The sequence below is a fragment of the Piliocolobus tephrosceles genome, chromosome 11 (assembly GCF_002776525.5).
Source record: "Piliocolobus tephrosceles isolate RC106 chromosome 11, ASM277652v3, whole genome shotgun sequence".
NCBI lineage: Eukaryota > Metazoa > Chordata > Mammalia > Primates > Cercopithecidae > Piliocolobus > Piliocolobus tephrosceles.
The window spans coordinates 10,136,054-10,156,875 of NC_045444.1; the positions used below are offsets into that span (position 1 = coordinate 10,136,054).

General features: G+C 43.9%; 1 protein-coding gene across 10 annotated transcripts in view; it reads right to left on the reverse strand.

Annotated features, from left to right (window-relative positions):
• SAP130 (Sin3A associated protein 130) overlaps positions 1–20,822 on the reverse strand; it is an 85,281-nt gene that overhangs the window by 13,549 nt on the left and 50,910 nt on the right. For all 10 annotated transcript variants that reach the window (XM_023225583.2, XM_023225579.3, XM_023225576.1 and 7 more), the window contains one exon: positions 477–835. In XM_023225583.2, the coding sequence (XP_023081351.1) occupies positions 477–835 (359 nt within the window). The remainder of the gene's footprint in view (positions 1–476; positions 836–20,822) is intronic.

The window sequence follows — 20,822 nt, forward strand, 5'->3', positions numbered from 1 at the left end:
TCTCAAACTGGAAGTTTAGAGCTAAGATAAAGTGGTAAAGGGAGAAATGAATTGCTTTAAGATTTTACTAATCATATATAGGTTTTTCAGCAACATAAATCTTACTTGATTGCATAACAAGGCAATGAAACTTGGAAATAAACAGTACTATAGCCGTATTGTGACCCTTTTACATAGTAGCATTTTCTTAATGCATGCAAGGAAACTACCTTGAAGGATATCCATGGGGAAATACTAATCTCTCTCATGATTTTGGCCAGAAATTAAACCTAATTACAAAAGGGAAGCAAAGTAGTTTTAGTTTTCACAATGAGTTTATTGCTTTCTTCTATTTATCAAAAACTAATGACATGCAACATCTAAAATGGGTATCAGGGAGTGTTGGCTGAGGGTCACAGAAGAATCTGGGTGCTGGAGGAGAATTAGGGAGGGGAAGAGGCAACTGCCAATGGAGAGTATTCTATGGACGGACTTACCAGAAACTGGCCTCATGATATCCATTGGTTCTGCTTCTTCTTTCACTTTAATTTCAGGAACAGGAGGGCCCAAGACGGAGGATAGACTGCCACCCACAGTGACTGATGGAGGTGGTGCAGCTGCAATGGTGGTGATGGGTGGAGTGATGGGGACCGCTCCAGGAATGGTTGAAAGGGCAACGGCTGGTTGTGATGGGGGACTGGCTGCTGCAATCATAGTTGGAATGGTCGGTGGAGGCTGCTGGGCGGTTGGAGGGACGGCAATGGTAGGCTGATCATTATTTTGATTGGATACAGTCTCCATGGACACAGTGACCGGAGTGGCCATAGACACGTGGATTTCAGACTTGGGTTTGGCACTAAAACACAAAAGAAAAGCACATGTAGCAAATAAGAAAAAACTGTCTTCATCTACAACATCTCAGAGGATGGGTATTTGTCCAATTATTTCTGTTCAGCACACTGCACAACTGATACTCTATTTTTTAATTTTTAATTATTAAAAAATTTTGAGACAGGGTCTCACTCTGTTACCCATGCTGGAGTGCAGTGGTGTGATCTGGCTCACTGCAACCTCTGTCTTCTGGGCTCAAAGGATTCTCCCACCTCATCCTCCCGAGTAGCTGGGACTACAGGTGTGTGCCACCATGCCAGGCTAATTTTTGTATTTTTTGGTGGAGATGGGGTTTCACCATGTTGCCCAAGCTGATCTCTAACTCCTGAGCTCAAGTGATCCGCCTGCCTCGGCCTCCCAAAGTGCCGGGATTACAGGTGAGAACCATCATGCCCAGCTTTAATACTCTATTTCTTGACTTTAAAGTTTAACAAAGCAATTTTAAATGTCAATCAGGTTTTAAAAATATACTGTATGTCCTGCTCCCACCCAAGTTTTTATAAGCAGTAATAAAATTAACAAGAAAATAACACTTTAAAGAACGCACTCAAAGTCATATCGTCATAGCACAACCAATTTTCATAATATTAATACACATTTTCCCCCAGAATTCCTTAATATATATGTTGACTTTGGAGTCGTTATTTTTCTTTTTCTTTCTTTTCTTTCTTTTTCTTTAACTACAGTTGTAATTGAGAGGGACTGAGGTTGAGCTGATTACTAATGGCCAATGCCTAATCAACCATTCCTGTATAAATGGAATTTCCATAAAAACTCGAAAAGACTGGATTCAGGAGCTTCTGGGATAGCTAGCACGTGAAAATTCCTGGAGGGGCGTGCCTGGAGAGGCCATGGAAGCTTCACATCCCTTCTCCCAGGCCTTATGCGTCTGTTAAAGTTGGTTGGTCATCTGCATCCTCTGTAATAGCCTTTATGAAAATAGGTTAATGTATATAAAGTGTTTTCCTGAGTTCTGTGTGCTGTTTTAGCAAATTAATCAAACGTATGCATGGGAACTAGCTGGTCAGAAGAACAAGTAAAACCACCTGGGGCTTGCATTGGGCGTTGCAAGTTTGGTAGTCTTGTGGGACTGAGCCCTCAACCTGTGAGATCTGACACTATCTCCAAGTGTCATAATTGAATTGGAGGGCACCCACCTGGTGTCTTTTGCAAATCTGGTTGGTTGGTTGCCGGGGAGAAATCCTCCCCCACTTCTTACTAACCAAAGGTCACAGAAGTTTCTGTGGTGTTGTTGAGTGAGAGAAGACAAAATCACTGGCTTTTACTCCTATATTCTCAGATGAGCAACTGTATACTTGGGATTTTTAACCTATAGAAATGAAAATACTGAGTTGGGCACAGTGGCTCATGCCTAAAAATCCCCAGCAGTTTGGGAAACTAAGGCAGAAGAATCACCTGAGGCCAGAAGATTGAGACCAGCCTGGGCAATACCGTAAGACCCCATATCTTAAAAAAAATTTTTTTTTTAATTAGCCAAGTGCATTGCCATGCACCTGTAGTTCCAGCTACTAAGGAGGCGGAGGCAGCAGAATTACTAGTGCCCAGGAGTCCGAAGCTGCAATAAGCTATAATTGTAACACTGGCACTCCAGCCTGGGCAACAGAGAGACTAGAAGTTCTGGAATATAAAAATGTAAATGCTGAAAGGGGGGGAAAAAAGAAAAAACACTAGAGAGTCTGAACTGCATATTTGAATAGGCATAAGAAAGAACTGCCTAGGCATGGTGGCTCACGCCTATAATCCCAGTGCTTTGGGAGGCCACAGCAGGAAGATCACTTGAGCCCAGGAATTCGAGACCAGCCTAGTGAACATAGGGAAACCCCAAAACTACAAAAATACAAACATTAGCTGGGCGTGGTGGTGTGTGCCTATGGTCCTAGCGACTCTGGAGGCTGAAGAGCAGGAGGATTGCTTGAACCTGTGAGGCTGAGGCTGCAATGAGTTATGACGGCACCAATGAACTCCAGCCACAACACAGCGAGACCCTGTCTCTTAAAAAAAAAAAAAAAAAGGAGAAGATAAATTACGGCAAAATATTAAAACAGTTACATCTGTTTGATTACTATTATTTTCTCTATTTTCCCAGACATTTACAGATTTTCATATTGAGAAGGCTTTAAGATAAATTTGAAGATATCTAGAAAGAAAAAGAGAGAAGAGAAAGAGATAGTAAATAAATAAGAGAGAAAATATAAAGAAATCAATTCTAGAAGTTCACCTGACAAATAAAGAGTTTCCCCCAAAAAAAGGGATGAGATGGAAATTGAGTAGCAGAAAACAAATTATGAGAGAAATAATATATTAAGATTTCCCTGTACCGACCAACACAGGTTTTCAGACTGAAGAGACCACTGAGTATCTAGCACATATAAAAACAACCAACTGGTACAACAAACCACCATGGCACATGTATATCTATGTAACAAACCTGTACATTCTGCACATGTATCCCAGAACTTAAAGTATAAAAAAAGGCCAGGCACAGGGGCTCACGCCTGTAATCCCAGCACTTTGGGAGGCCGAGGCAGGAGGATCACGAGGTCAGGAGTTCGAGACCAGCCTGGCCAACATGGTGAAACCCTGTCTCTGTTAAAGATACAAAAAATTAGTGGGGCGCAGTGGTGAGCGCCTGTAATCCCAGCTACTCAGCAGGCTGAAGCAGGAGAATCACTTGAACCCGGGAGGCAGAGGTTGCAGTGAGCTGAGATTGTGCCACTGCACTCCAGCCTGGGCAACAGGGCAAGACTCTGTCTCAAAAAACAACCAACCCAAATTCTACTGTCAAGTTTTTGAACATTGAGAACAAAGATCATTAAAGTGTTCAGAAAGAAATGAATATGTAAGATATAAAGATCAGCACTCAAAAATCGTATCTGGGTTTTCAAAAGTAAAAAAAATGTAGAAGACAAGAGAGTAATACCTTTATATGTATGCTACACACTCTCTCTCATATATATGAGAGTGAGACAGATGAGAGAGAGAGAGAGAGAGAGAGAGAGAGAGAGAGAGAGAGAGAGACAGACTCCCTCTCACTGTGTTGCCTAGGCTGGAGTGCAGTGGCATGATCATGGCTCACTGCAGTCTTAAACTCCCAGACTCAGGTGATCCTCCTGCCTCAGCCTCAGTAGCTGGGACTAAAGGTATGTGCCACCATGCTTGACCAGGTTTTGTATTTTTTGTAGAGGCGGAGTTATGCCATATTGACCGGCTGGTCTCGTACTCCTGGACTCAAGCAATCTGGCTGCCTTGGTCTCCTGAAGCTCTGGGGTGGGCCACCACAGCCGGCTAATATTTTTAAAGAGCAATGATTCCTTGTCTAAAATTCTGCCTGCCATTCTATCATTTAAAAGTGAGGAGTTGTGTTTCAGGAATGGAGTAGACATACTTTTTCCTATTCCTCCCACAGAGTAGAGCTAAAACTCGGGAGTGTTAGATATAAACCAAGCACAACGAGCTGCTGAAGAGTGAGGAGAAAAAGGCACATTGTTTAGAGACCTCAGGACCCAGGAACGGCATGGCAGTCAGTTCCCTGGGTTTGTTTTTTGCCTTGTGTGTCCTGGACAGGGCACTGGAGAAGCTGATAACATGGAAATGCCAAAGAGCAGAGACAAAAAGAAGTCCCAAGAAAAGCCTACTCTGTCTAGCCCAAGAATCAACAAAAAGGGGTGGCTTGACATGACGTAAATCCTGTAGACAGTAATTGCTCTACTCCAGTGAAACGTCACAGAAAGAGCTGCGGCCTTGGCAAAGGCTGAGAAGAGTCTAGACTTCCCTGGCCAGGTTGTAATGAGGGGCCTCAATCTCCTCCCCATCCCACTACTCATGCAGTATCATCAGAGGCCAACTGGGAACCTGGCCTTCACTGATCACCCGGCAGTAACAAGGCAATGCCCCCTCTTCCCTGCTGGGGTAGTTTGAGAGGAGGCCTGCTAAAGTATAACCTATACATAAATTCAGTCTTATAATTTAACACTTACAATGTCCAGTTCCAAACAGAAAATCACTCATCAAGAAACAGGAAAATCACAACTTGAATAAGACAACAGATGAATGATAAAGGAATTATCTGACAAGGACTTTAAAGCAGGTATTATAAATATGTGTTAATATGCAATTATAAATTCACTTGAAATGAATGAAAAAATAGAAAAATCTTAGTAAAAAAATCAAAGTTATAAAAATTTTGGAACCAAATAGAAATTAAAGAAATAAAAAATATAATAACTGAAATAAGATGGTCTTGCTGTGCTGGCGAGGTTGGAGTGCAGTGGTTCTTCATAGGCATGATTATTGAGCACCACAGCCTCCAACTATTGGCCTCAAATGATCCTCCCTTCTCAGCCTCCTGAGTAGCTGGGACTATACAGGTAAGAGCCATCGCATCTGCCTTAGAATCAATGAGGCCGAAGACAGATCAGTATAATTAGCCTAATCTGAACAATACAGAGAAAACAGACTGAAGAGTGTGGATAGAATAAAGATGTTTTCTGATATGCCAAGTATCAAAAATTGACATCTTGGGCATTCCGTCACTACTACTGAAGAGGTGCTCTTACAAATCAAGGGGATAAATCAAGAAAAAGGAAGCATACAGGCTCCGGGTGACAAGGTGTAGGGAATTCAGAGCTTGGCGGAGAAAAGAGGCACCAGGAACAATAGCTGGGCACCGAGACCAGACAGGCACCAATACAGACTGGGGCAGGCAGAAGCAGGGCTTCAAGGAGGGATATGAGCAAGAAAAAGCACAAATGACAGAGATCTGACAGGTTTAACTCATTTAGAGCAGTTCTGTAGGTTTGGTGGAAAGTTTGAAGATGAACTAGTGATACCTAGAAAAACCTACACAAACATTATAAGCCTTGTAGTACTACATGACTTAAAAAAATTAAACTTACTTATATTGACAGCTATTGGATTTCCTTTTTAAATCTGTTTTATATTTTTTCCTTTAAAGTGTTTTTGGTTTTTTTTAATTTTTTAAATTTTTTTATTTTTTTATTTTTTTTTTAGTTTTTTTGTTTTGAATTAATAATACATTTACATGCTCCAAATGATACATGGAGAAAGCTGCTCGATATATTGGATGGGTTCATCCACTATTATCTTCCACACAATTATCACTGTATCTCAGCATTCCATTGACTCTAACATGGCAACAGTTATAAAATGAACCATTATTTTGTGCACACTTAAAAATACAATAACTGAATTCTAGAATATTAAGATGTCATCAGTTTTAAGATACTGATTTTAGAGATGCTATGGTTTTAAAACCTTGTTTCTCACAATCAATAAAATATAATAATTTCTTATATGACCTTATAGTACTTATGTATGTAGACAAAAGCAAATACAAATGTTTTTTCTTTTCTTTTTTTTGAGACAGAGTCTGGCTCTGTCGCCCAGACTGGAGTGCAGTGGCACGATCAGGACTCACTGCAGCCTCAACCTCCCAGACTCAAGCAATCCTCCCCACGTCAGCCTCCCAGTAGCTCGAGACCACAGGTTTGCACCACCACACCCGACTAACTTTTTTTTTTTTTTTTTTTTGAGGCAGAGTCTCGCTCTGTTGCCCGGACTGGAGTGCAGAGACCGGATCTCAGCTCACTGCAAGCTCCGCCTCCCGGGTTTACGCCATTCTCCTGCCTCAGCCTCCGGAGTAGCTGGGACTACAGGCGCCCGCCACCTCGCCCGGCTAGTTTTTTTGTATTTTTAGTAGAGACGGGGTTTCACTGTGTTAGCCAGAATGGTCTCGATCTCCTGACCTCGTGATCCGCCCGTCTCGGCCTCCCAAAGTGCTGGGATTACAGGCTTGAGGCACCGCGCCTGGCCCCGACTAACTTTTATATTGTTTGTAGAGATAAGAGTTTCGCCATGTTGTCCAGCCTAGTCTCAAACTCCTGGGCTCAAGCGATCCACCCGCTTCAGCCTCCCCTCCCCAACACCTCTGGCAGCTGAGACTACAGGGGTGTACCACCACGCCTGGCTATTTTTTTTTTTTTCTTCACATTTTAGTAGAGACAAGGTCTTGCTGTGTTGCCCAGGCTGGTCTCAAACTCCTGAGCTCAAGTGATCCTCCCATCTTGGCCTCCCAAAATGCTGAGATTACAAGTGTGAGCCACTGCACCTAGCCCAAATGTTACTTTCTTACCCAACTTCCCTGCTTATTTCAAAACTGTCATAGCATATACCTCGTACCTTTTTCTTTTTTTTTTTTTTTTTTGACTCATTTGGGTTGCTTTTTTGACTTGTAACCATATTTTATTTACCCAGTCCCCTATTCGTGGAGTAGAGTATAAAGACCAATACAGATAACAACATTCAACAGACTGAAAAACTACAAATTTAACTGGGAATATCTGGAGGTAGAAGGTGAGCGGAATGCACACGATTCCCCAGGCTCTCCATCCTATCAAGAAATGCAATGCCCAGCCACGGTGGACAAACCACATGCCGTCAGAGCCAGATTTCCCAAAGTATGTCACTTCCTTGCTTCTCTACACTAAGGACTTTGGGGAAAGTGCAGGTGGCATGAAAACTATGGGGGTGGGAGGAGGTGCTTCTGAGCTCTGGTGCTGACTGTTCAGGAGAGCTGCATTTCAGAGTGGAGCTGTCCAGGGAGCAGCAAGCCAGTTATCTTTCAACAGAGCCCTTCCAACTCTGGCGTGTTAGCTCTCGGCACGTTGACACCTCTGTCATCTGATATGTGTGCTAGTGTATCCGATTAATACATTACCACATATACCTGGGACAGAAAAATGCCTCTGTAATTTTGGTAAGTATTGCCAAGTTGCCTTTCTGTAAGAGTTATAACAGTTTGCACTCTCACCAAGAATAAAAACACCCAATTATCCACAGCTTTTCCAACAGCATATTTCAAACTCCTGGTATTTTGCCAGTATGAAAGGTAAATGATGGTGTCTCAGTGTGCTCTCAGTTTGCTCATCTCTTGATATAAAGCATCATTCCACATGTTATGGACCTTTGACACTTCTTTACCTGTGACCTAATTGTTCAAAAAGGTTGTTCATTTTTCTACTGGACTTCTTTATTATTCACTTCTGGCAGTTATTTATATACTACGAAGATGAGCCGTTAGACTGTGATATGAGTTGGAAATATAACTTCCCAATTCATCATTTGTCTTCCACTTTGCTTATGAAGTTTTTTCTTGACAAAAGTAGTTTGTTTCTTAAATAATTTTTACTAAGTCAAATTTCTCTCTCTTATTAAAGACAGGGTCTCACTCTATCATCCAGACTGGAGTACAGTGGCATGATCCTGGCTCACTGTAGCCTCGACCTCCCAGACTCAAGCAATCCTCCCACCTAAGCCTCCTGAGTAGCCAGGACCACAGGTGCGCACCACCACGCCTGGCTAATTTTTGTATCTTTTGTAGAGATGGAGTCGGTCTCGAACTCCTGGGTTAGAAGCAATCTGCCCACCTTGGCCTCCCAAATTGCTGGGATTATAGGTGTCAGCCACCATATCCAGCCCTGAGTCAAATTTCCCAAAACTTCCTTTTTATAGATTCTGAATTTTGAGTCATAATGTGATATGGTTTGGCTCTGTGTCCCCACACAAATGGCTCCCATGATTCCCATGTGTTAGGAGAGGGACCCTGTGGGAGATGACTGAATCATGGGGGCGGGTCTTTCTTGTGCTGTTCTCGTGATAGGAACTAAGTCTCACAAGACCTGATGGTTTTAAAAAGGGAGAGTTTCCCTGCACAAGCTCTCTCTTTGCCTGCCACCATCCACGTAAGATGTGACTTTCTCCTCCTTGCCTTCTGCCATGAATGTGGGGCCTCCCCAGCCACATAAATTTATCCATGGGTTTTTCTATTGTTATTTGCATAGAACTACATTAAGTTCAATGTCGAAAAAAACTCCTTTTTAATTTTTTTATGGTTTATCTCGATTGAGTTAGTGTTAGGCAGGCAAACTAGAAATAGGAATGAAAGGAGAAAACAGAGAGCCCTTTTAACCCATTTAAAAATGTTCTCTGAGAGCTGGGCATAGTGGCATGTGCCTGTAGTTCCCTACTCAGGAGCCTGAGGCAGGATGGTGACCTGAGCTGAAGAATTCAAGGCTTTAGTCAACTGTTCACACCCACTGCACTCCAGCCTGGATGACACAGTGAGACCCTATCTAAAAAATAAGGAAATTTAGGCTAGGTGGCGGCTCACGCCTGTAATCCCAGCACTTTGGAAGGCCAAGGCAGGCAGATCACTTGAGGTAGGAGTTTGAAAACAGCCTGGACAACACAGTAAAACCCCACCTCTACTAAAAATACAAAAATTAGCTGGGCGTGTTGGTGGATGCCTGTGATCCTAGCTATTCGGGAGGCTGAGGCAGGAGAATCACTTGAATCTGGGAGGTGGAGTTTGCAGTGAGCTGAGACTGCGTCACTGCACTCCAGCCTGGGCGACAAGAGCAAAACTCCATCTCAAAAAAAAAAAAAAAAAAAGTAAATTAAAAAAGCCACAATGAAAGAATTATATAGCAGAATCAGTGGGTTGCAATGAAAGCATTATTTAGAAGAAAATTCATAGCCTTAAATATTTATGTCAGTAAAAAAAATATTGAAAACTGTCAGGCTGAAAAACTAGAAAACAAACAAACAAAAATAAAGGAAACAATAAATATAAAAGCAGAAACTAATAACTTAGAAAAGAGACTAATACTGGCTCGGCGTGGTGGCTCACGCCTGTAATGCCAGCACTTTGGAAGGCTGAGGTGGGTGGATCACCTGAGGCCAGAAGTTCGAGACCAGCCTGGTCAAGATGGTGAAACCCCGTCTCTACTAAAAATACAAAAATTAGCCAGGTTTGTTGGCACACGCCTGTGATCCCAGCTACTCAGGAGGAGACACGAGAAATCACTTGAAGACGGGAGGCAGAGGCTGCAGTGAGCCGAGAATGCACCACTACCCCGCAGCATGTGCAACAGAATGAGACTGTCTCAAACAAACAAACAAACAAACAGGCTGGGCACGGTGGCTCACGCCTGTAATCCCAGCACTTTGGAGGCCAAGGCAGGCAGATCATTAGGTCAGGGGATCGAGACCATCCTGGCCAACATGGTAAAACCCCATCTCTACTAAAAATACAAATAAATTAGCTGGGTGTGGTGGTGCGCACCTGTAGTCCCAGCTACTAGGGAGGCTGAGGCAGGAGAATCGCTTGAATCTGGGAGGCAGAGGTTGCAGTGAGCCGAGATTGCGCCACTGCACTCCAGCACTTCAGCTTGGCAACAGAGTAAGACCCCGTCTCAAAACAAAACAAAAGGAACAGAAAAACCCAGACTAACACTAACCCAAGTAGTCCTAGCTACTTTGGAGGCAGAACAGGGAGGATCACTCAAGCCTGGAAGGTCAAGGCTCCAGTGAGCCAAGCCATGATTGTGCCACTGCACTCCAGCTTGAGTGACACAGTGAGAGTCTGTCTCAAAAACAAAAAAAGCGGTGGGTGGGGGGTGGGGCCGGGAGCAGGCATAGTGGCTCACGCCTGTAATCCCAGCACTTTGGGAGGCCGAGGCAACTGGATCATTTGAGGTCAGGAGTTTGAGACCAGCCTAACCAACATGGGAAAACCCCATCTCTACTAAAAATACAAAAATTAGCTGGGCACGGTGGCACATGCCTGTAATATCAGCCACTCAGGAGGCTAAGGCACGAGAACTGCTTGAACCAGGGAGGTGAAGATTACAGTGCGCCGAGGTTACGCCACTGCACTCCAGCCTGGGCAACAGGGCGAGACTGTCTCAGAAAAGAGAGAGAGAGAAAAAAGTGTAATTAACACACGGAATTTAATCGTATCTATTTCCCCTTATTATTATTTCGATTTATTATTATATCCTATTTATTTGTTGTCTGCTAGAACTGATGAAGCCTGAAAAATGTGAATTAAAGCCCCTTTGCTCCTAAGCTGCTCTTTGAAACCCTCTTCATACTTCTTGTAAATTCTGCTTTATGAGCCTTAACGCTACATTATTTGGTACACAGATATTCTTAACTGTTAAACCTTCATTGTAGGCCGGGTACGGTGGCTCACATCTGTAATCACTGCACTTTGGGAGGCTGAGGTGGGCAGATCATGAGGTCAGGAGTTCAAGAGCAGCCTGACCAACATGGTGAAACTCTGTCTCTACTAAAATACAAAAAAATAAGCCAGGCATGGTGGTGTGCTCCTGTAATCCCAGCTACTCAGGAGGATGAGGCAGGAGATTCTCGCTTGAATCTGGGAGGTGGAGGTTGCAGTGAGCTGAGATCATGCCATTGTACCCCAGCCTGGGCGACAGAGCAAGACTCTGTCTCAAATTAATTAATTAATTAATTAATTAAACAAACTTCATTGTAAATTAGATTCTTCAGCATTATAAAGGACCCTCCGTGGGCCAGGCACAATGGCTCACGCCTGTAATCCCAGCACTCTGGGACGCCGAAGCAGGCAGATCATTTGACGTCAGGAGTTCGAGACAAGCCTGGCCGATATGGTGAAACCCTGTTCTTTACTAAAAATACAAAAATTAGCCGGGTGTGGTGGCACGTGCCTGTAATCTCAGCTACTCAAGAGGCTGAGGCAGGAGAATTGCTTGAACCCAGGAGGTGGAGGCGACAGTGAGCTGAGATTGTGCCACTGCACTCCAGCCTAGGCAACAGGAGTGAAACTATGTCTCATGAAAAGAAAAAAACAGGACCCTCTGTGTTTTGCTTTTAAGCTGAATTCCACCTTTTCTGATAAGATATACCTTTGCTTGATAAATCTTTTGAAAAAATATTTGTGTAACTTGAGTCCTCAGATGACATTATCTTTTTTCACTGGTATTTTAAAATTGGTTACCATGGGATTACAATCAGCAGTCTAAATTCATATCAATCTAGTTCGCATCGATACCAACTTAACTTCAATAACATACAAAATGTGAAAGGATGGAAAAAGATATTTCGTGAAAACAGTAACTGAAAGAAAGCTGTGGGCCTGTATCAATATCAGAGAAAACGGATGCTAAATCCAAAACAAGACAAAGGACATACTATATTAATAAAAGATTCATCAAGAAGATCAAAGAACTGGGAGAAATGAGCAGTCACTAATTAAAGGGCATAAAGTTTCAGTTAAGCAAAATGAAGAGGTTCTAGAGCTCTGTTGTGTGACACTGTGCCTACAATGAACAACGACGTACATTTAAACCTCTCCCTACCAGGGCAGATCTCATGTTAAGTGTTCATACCACAATAAAGAGAAAAAGATACAGCAATTATAAACCTTCACACATCAAAGAACGGTGCCCCATGTAACAGAATAAAGGAGATACTGACAGAATTAAAGGGAGAGACAGAGAGGATGACACCCACCCAGGCTGGAGTGCAGTGATGCAATCTCAGCTCACTGCAAATTCTGCCTCCGAGTTTCAAGCAATTCACTGCCTCAGCCTCCCAAGTAGCTGGGATTACAGGCATCCACCACCACGCCCAGCTAATTTTTTTATTTTTAGTACAGACAGGGTTTCACCATCTTGGACAACCTGGTCTTGAATTCCTGACCTCGTGATCTACCCGCCTCAGCCTCCCAACACGGGACTGCAGGTGTGAGCCACTGCACCTGGCCATAGCTGGAGATTTCAATACCCAATTTTCAATAACGGATGAAACATCCAGATGGAAACTTGGCAAGGACACAGAGAACTGGAACACTAAACAAAGCAGACCTAACATATATACAGAATACGCCCACCCACCAACAGTGACTGCACATTCTTCTCAAGGGCACATGGGACAATCTCCAGGACAGACCATACTTTAGGTCAAAATTCAAATTTCAAAAAATTTATAGACTGAACCCAAAGGATCTTTTCCAAGTACAATGGAACAGACCTAAAAAATCAATATGAGAGAAAATGGAAAAATTCACAATGACATGAGACTTCTTTCCTGAGTCGGATAATGGTTTTGAACACATGCAGAACACTTCCTTAACTTTTTGGCATCTTCATAATGTAACAGCTATAGGAAAGCATTTTTTTTTAAGACAGGGTTTCACTGTTATTGCCCAAAGTGGAGTGCAATAGCACCATCTCAGCTCATGCAGCCTCCACCTCCCAGGTTCAAGTGATTCTCCTGCCTCAGCCCCCAGAGTAGCTGGGATTATAGGTGGCCCCCACCACGTCCGGCTAATTTTTTGTATTTCTAGTAGACACAGGGTTTCGCCATGTTGGCCAGGCTGGTGTCAAACTCCTGGCCTGAGGTGATCTGTCTGCCTCAGCCTCCCAAGTGTTGAGATTATAGACATGAGCCACCGTGGCTGGCGTTTTTTTTTTTTTTTTTTTTGAAGACAGGGTCTTGGGAGGAGGAGGTTGCAATGAGCAGAGATCGCACCATTGCACTCCAGCCTGGGTGACAACAGCAAAGCTCCATCTCAGAAACAAAAAAAAAAAGACAGGGTCTCACTCTGTCACCCAGGCTGGAGTGCAGTGGTGCGATCTTGGCTCACTGCAGAGATCTGCCTCCTGGGCTCAAGCAAATCTCTCACCTCCCAAGTAGCTGGGACAACAGGTGCACCACCACACCCAGCTCACTTTTGTATTTTTAGTACAGACAGGGTTTCACCATGTTGGCCAGGCCAGTCTCAAACTCCTGACCTCAAGTGATCCACCTGCCTCAGCCTCTCAAAGTGCTGGGGTTACAGGCGTGAGGGCACTGCGTCCAGCCTGACAAGCACTTTTAAGTTGTGTATGACTAATGCTTTCTCCATTCCTTTCTTATGTCTGGACGAGGCGCTGACAAACTATATCCCAGCCCAACATCAGTTCTGCAGATGAAGTCTTTCAGTACAGCCACACCAGACGTGAGGACTCAGACAGAGACTATGCGGCTCACAGAACCCAAAATAACTTACTCTTTATTTTTCCCTTTACCGAAAACACGTACCAATCTCTGCTTAGATGATCAACAAAACAGTAAACGAAGTGCTATTGATAACTTCTGTGGAACAAGTGCTCCGACCAGGGCCAATTTCAAGCTGCCAATGTGTTCTTCAATGTGGAGTGGGGCAGAGGTTGGTGGCAGGCGGGGGCGGGGGACGTGAAACAGCATACCATTCCACGTAATTATTCCATGGGAAGAAGGATAAAATGTAGTTGAATAATTAGTAAGTATTGGGTTTTAAGTATTTACTACATTTAATTATGACTTTTTACCCAGTAATACAATTTTTTCAATGGTTGTCTATAACACCCGCCTCATAAAATTCCTGATAACGTATCAATCTACTCTTGTGAGTCAGCACAAGTCAAGTTCGGCATCCCTTTACTTAATGTTTCATTTTAACCTTCCTGAATCACTTTGAGTTTGGCCTGCCTCTGTATACAAGGCAGAGCAGAGGTGGGTTCTGCTTTGTAATGCAATCTGGAAACAGGCGAGTTAAGACTTGTATTAGTTTGCTAGAGCTACCACAACAAACCATCACAAACTGTGTGGCTTAAACAGAAGTAGCTTGTCTCACAGTTTTGGAGGCCAGAAGTCTGAGGTCAAAGCGTCAGCAGGGCTGGTTCTTTCTATGGGCTTGAAGGAAGGACAGACTATTCCAGGCCTCCTCTCCCAGCTTCTGGTGGCTTTGCTGGAAGTCTTTGTTATTCCTCGGCACCTTCCCAGCCTCTGCCTCCATGTTCACATCATGTATCTGTCTGTGTCCTCATTTCCCCTTTTTCTAAGAATACTAGTCACGGGTCAGGTATGGAGGCTCCTGCCTCTAATCCCAGCATTTTGGGAGGCCAAGGCAAGAGGATCACTTGAAGCCAGGAGGTTGAGACCAGTCTGTGCCATATAGCAAGACCTTGTCTCTACGAAAAAAATTTATTTAGGCCAGTTGTGGTGGCTCACACCTGTAATACCAGCACTTTGGGAGGCCGAGGCGGGCAGATCATGAGGTCAAGAGATTGAGACCATCCTGGTCAACATGGTGAAACCCAGTCTCTACTAAACATACAAAAATTAGCTGGGTGTGGTGGTGCGCTCCTGTAGTCCCAGCTACTCAGGAGGCTGAGGCAGGAGAATCTCTTGAACCCAGGAGACGGACGTTGCAGTGAGCTGAGATTGCGCCACTGCACTCCAGTCTGGATGAGAGGGCAGACTCCATCTCAAAAATAAAAGAGAAAAATGTATTTAAATTAGCTGGGCATGGGCCAGGCATGGTGGCTCACACCTGTAATCCCAGCACATTGGGAGGCCAAGGCAGGCGGGCAGATCACGAGGTCAGGAGCTCGAGAACATCCTGGCCAACATAGTGAAACCCCGTCTCTACTAAAAATACAAAAATTAGCTGGGCATGGTGGCGTGTGCCTGTAATCCCAGCTACTCAGGAGGCTAAGGCAGGAGAATAGCTTGAACCAGGGTGTCGGAGGTTGCAGTGAGCTGAGATCACACCACTGCACTCCAGCCTGGTGACAGAGCAAGACTCTGTCTAAAAAAATAAAAAAATTAAAAAAAATAAAATAATAATAATAATAATTAGCTGGGCATGGTGATGCACGCCTGGAGTCCCAGGTACTCGGGAGGCTAATGTGGGAGGATCGCCTAAGCCTATATCACACCATATATCACACCACTCACTGTACTCCAGGTTGGGTAACAGAGCAAGATACTGTCTCCAAAAAAAAAAGACCAGTCATATTGAATTGAGGATTCACCCTACTCCAGTAGGGCTTCACCTTGACTGACTACATCTACAATGACCGTATTTCCAAATAAGGTGGCATTCCGAGGTACTGGGAGTTAAGACTTCAACATGACTTTGGGGGATACAACTCAACTCACAACGAAGCCACTGACACGACATGATATGACGCATGCTTGGTCTTACTTCTATCACAGTATGCTCTGTAGGTTTTTTTTTTATCTTTCTCTCTCACTTTTTTTTTTTTTTTTTTTTTTGACAGGTTCTCATTCTGTCACCCAGGCTGCAGTGGAGTGACATGAACACAGCTCACTATAAACTCAACCTGCCAGGCTCAAGTGATCCTCCCACCTCAGCCTTCTGCGTAGCTGGGACTACAGGCCCATACCACCACACCCGGCCTTCTTTTTTATTTTTTGTAGAGCTGGGGTTTTGCCATATTGCTCAGGCTGATCTCGAACTCCTGCGCTCCAGCCATCTGTTGACCTCAGCCTCCTAAGGTGCTAGAATTATAGGCATGAGCCACGACACATGATTATCTTTCTATTTTATCCACTTTTTCATTTCTGTCTTCTACGGCCAATACTGTCTTGTGCAGTTTGAATTTTGCCTTCCTTCTGTGGTATCCTCATTAGTTCTCTACTGAGTCCTATCAACTCCTGTGTCATCACTTCATGTTTTGCCATTTACTCCAGGAGTCTTTTGTATTTGAACTTTGTGTCTTCCTCCATAGAGGTGGTTATTTTGTTATGTTATTTAAATTCTGGTGGCATGTTTCATTACAAATTTCATCTGTCCCCTGTCAACGTTTTTTGGTCAGTGTCTTAGGGAACAGATTAGTTTACTTTGTTGCTCCTTTCTTACGTTTTAATTTTAATTATCTTCATATTAATCCTTTTTTGCTACTCATCAGTGAATGGAGTTGGGCTAGTTCTAGAATAGCCATTTACATGAAATTACTTTTACTTGGGTGTGGGAGCGTGGGGGGTTCATTCTTCCAGCTAGTTATTTCTTCCCAATCCAAACGCTCTCTACTTTCAGGTGCCACAGATTGCCTGCTGCAAATAAAGCCAGTCGGAGTGCCTGTGCGGGCCCCACCTCCACAGCTTCTCTGAAGCACACCAAATCCAAGAGCCTGAAAAAGAGCCCTGCTCACCCTATTTCTGCACCTGCTGCGGCTCACAGGGAGACTTTTGCACCTCACGGCAGGTTCTTCACCTTCAGGACCGACACTGGAAAACTAAGTCCATACGAGACTTTGTTTTAAAAAAGACAGGAACAAAAACAGGCCAGGTGCAGTGGCTCATGCCCGTAATCTCAGTATTTTGGGAGGCCGAAGTGGGCAGATCAGTTGAGGCCAGGAGTTCAAGACCAGCCTGGGCTACACAGTGAGACTGCCATCTCTACAAAAATAATATGAAAATCAGCTTAGCAGGCTGGGTGTGGTGGCTCACCCCTATAATCCCAGCACTTTGGGAGGCCAAGGCAGGCAGATCACTTGAGGTCAGGAGTTTGAGACCAGCCTGGCCAACATGGTGAAACCCTGTCTCTACCAAAAAATACAAAAATTAGCCAGGCCTGATGGTGGGTGCATTTAATCCCAGTTACTCAGGAGGCTGAGGCAGGAGAATCACCTGAGCCTGGGAGGCAGAGGCTGTCGTGAGCCAAGATGGTGCCAGTGCACTCCAGCTTGGGCAACAGAGTGAGACTCTGTTTCAAAAAAAATAAATAAATAAAATAAAAATAGCTGGGCACAATGATGCCTACCTGCAGTCCCAGCTACTCAGGAGGCTAAGGTGGGAGGATCCTTATGCCCAGGAGTTCAAGGATGCAGTGAGCTATGATCATGCTACTGCACTCCAGCCGGGGTGACTGGGCAAGACCCTGTCTCTAAAAATAAAACAAAAGCAAATAAAAACCTGAAGTGTTCATTAGCTGAGGACTAATTGTGGCACCAACACACCTCAGAACATCACATAGTATAGAGAAACAGTCACTTTTTCTGGTTTTTCATTTTCCTGACTTCTAAAGATGCTATGCCCTCAGGTCTGGTCCTTACACCACTTCTGTTCTCTATTTATACTACCTTCCACTCTCACAGCTCTAAAGAACATCTGCTTACAATTCCAAAATCTCTATCACCAGCATGGACTTCTATCTTCAATTCTAGAGCTGTATTACCTCAGAATTTTGTTGTTGTTGTTGTTGTTGAGATGAACTTTTGCTCTTGTTGTCCAGGCTGGAGTGCAATGGCACGATCTCGGCTCACTGCAACCTCTGCCTCCCAGGTTCAAGAGATTCTCCTGCCTCAGCCTCCCGAGTAGCCGGGATTACAGGCATGCGCCACCACATCCGGCTAATTTTGTGTTTTTAGTAGAGATGGGGTTTCTCCATGTTGGTCAGGCTGGTCTCAAACTCCTGACCTCAGGTGATCCAACCACCTCGGCCTCCCAAAGTGCTGGGATTACAGGCGTGGGCCACTACGCCCGGACTACTTCAGAATTTCACACTTCCACTTGGGTGTCCAACCACATAGATATTGCAGAAGTAAAACGACTGAAACTAACCTGATTTTTTTTCCTGCTCTCCTCAGAGCTTTCCTCATTTTACAATGCTCAGGTAAAATACAGGAGCTATCCTTGACTCCTCTCTTTCTCTCCATTCCATCAGAAAATTTTGTCAGCTGTACCTTCAAATCATATCCAGAATCCAAACACTTGTTAAGACATATGGGCAGGGTGTGGTGCTCATGCCTATAATACCAGCACTTTGTGAGGCTGAGGTGGGAATACTGCTTGAGCCCAAGAGTTCCAGATCAGCCTGGGCAACATGGCAAAACCCTGTCTCGACAAAAAAATACAAAAAATGAGCTAAGCTTGAGCTTAGCTCTTAAGTAGTCCCAGCTACTCAGGAGGCTGAGGCAGGAGGATTGCTTGAGCCTGACAGGTTAAGGTTGCAGTGAGCTGAGACTGCACCACTACACTACAGGCTAGGTGACAGAGTGAGACCCTATTTCATTAAACAAACAAACAAACAAACAAACAAAAAACACTACCTCCATGCAGGTTTAAGCCATGAAGACAGTTAACAGTTTTGTCAGCTCTCACTTGGGCTTCCTGCTTCCACCCTTGCTCTGCTGCAGTTTATTCTCAGCACAGTAGCCAGAGTGACTCTTTTAAACTAAGTCAGATCATGTCACTCCTATGCCTTAACCCTCCAATGGCTCTCCGTCTTAGAATAAAATCCAAAGGCTTCTGAATAGCCCACAAGGCCCTAAATAATCCAGCTCTCAATGTCATCTCTAAGCCATCTCGTGCAACTCTCCCCTCTGGTTCCAGGCTAGTCTTCCTTCCTGGTCCTGTGATTCCGAATATATAGGTAGTCCTCACTGAGCACGAAGCTCACACATGTAAATATCAGACATAGTCATGCAGCACATAAGGATGTTTCAATGAACAAGGGACCACGCACATGACAGTGGTCCCATAAGATTACAATTTCTGGCTGGGCATGATGGCTCACGCCTGTAAACCCGGCACTAGGGGAGGCTGAGGCGGGCAGATCACCTGAGGTCAGGAGTTCCAGATCAGCCTGACCAACATGGAGAAACCCTCTCTCTACTAAAAACACAAAATCAGCCAGGCATGGTGGTGCATACCTGTAATCCTAGCTACTCGGGAGGTTGAGGCAGGAGAATCGGTTGAACCCCAGAGGCAGAGGTTGTGTTGAGCCGAGATTGAGCTACTGCACTCTAGCCTGGGGCAGCAAGACCGAAACTCTGCCTCAAAGATAAATAAATAAATAAAGATTATAATTTCTATGTTTAGATACACAAATATGTACCACTGTGTTACCAATGCCTACAGTATTCAGTCAAGTCCTGTACAGGTTTTTAGCCTAGGAGCAACAGGTTGGACCATACCGTCTAGGTATGCAGTAGGCCATCCCATCTAGGTTCGTACAGGGACACTCATGATGTTCACACAACAATGAAATTGCCTACTGATGTGTCTCTCAGAACGTATCCCCATTGTCATGTGGCGAGCTCTACGGTCCCCACATCACCATGGAACTAACAGAGGCCCATGATGATCAGTAACCAATCACATCACCTCTTAAGTCTGGTAATGACCAATCACTGACCATAAACAGTTCCGCATAAACAGTTCATCAAGCAAACAAAGCATGTTGTTGTGTTGCTCTGGCGTCCCAGTGATAAACCAATGTGAAATTTTAAGAAAACGGAAGACTGAATGTGAGAATGGGTCAACCAAAACGAAAAAGCAGCAAAAGACCAAAAAGGGATGAGGCCAGAAGTGAAATTACACGTGATCTGAAGATTTCAAAATGGACCAGCAAAGAGCAAAAAGGAGAAGACCTACACTTGTAAAAACCTGTATGGACCATATTGAAAAATGTAGTGAATATAAAAAGGAAGGTAAAGTAGCTTTATATCATCTTTCGGTTTAAGCTGCAACAGAAAAGCCACTTAAGGCAGAAATAGAGTGTTTATTTCTATTTCGGACTGACAATAGTAATAACCAAAAAAAATTACAATTATTCAAGGCTGAAGTGTTGAAGTTAGCTGCCACACTGAAAGAAAATGGCAATTAGGAAAATGAATTACTGCTAGTGAAGGCTGGTTTTAGCATTTCAGAAGTCAATATGACTGTGAGTGGTGTTGAGTGAATCAGCAAACTGCCATCACACAGAAAGATGGTGCTATAAAGTGTGTACCCAGAGTCCAAGAAGAAGCGAAGGCAAAGTGGTTTTGAGGAAAAGGATGAAGAGGTCTCAGAAGTTATGCTGGCAAAAACCTTCACATTTAATGAAGTCTTGGAGATGTTCCACAACACTGAAGGGCAAAGAGTAAATGATGGAAATAGACCTCAACTTAGAGTTGTGATAGTTTGCCAAAGTTCACGAGGTCAAGAGATAGAGACCATTCTGACCAACATGGTGAAACTCCGTCTCTATTAAAAATACAAAAATTAGCTGGGTGTGGTGGCACACTCCAGTAGTCCCAGCTACTCAGGAGGCTGAGGCAAGAGAATCACTTGAACCCGGGAGGCGGAGGTTGCAGTGAGCGCCACTGCACTCCAGCCTGGTAACAGAGCAAGACTCTGTCTCAAAACAAACAAACAAACAAAAAGAATCTATCAATCTATCTACATGTGTATGCAGAAAAAGATGTGGAAACATACTTATCAGACCTATTATCCTGACCACAGAGGAAGTCTACAGGAAAAACAAACAA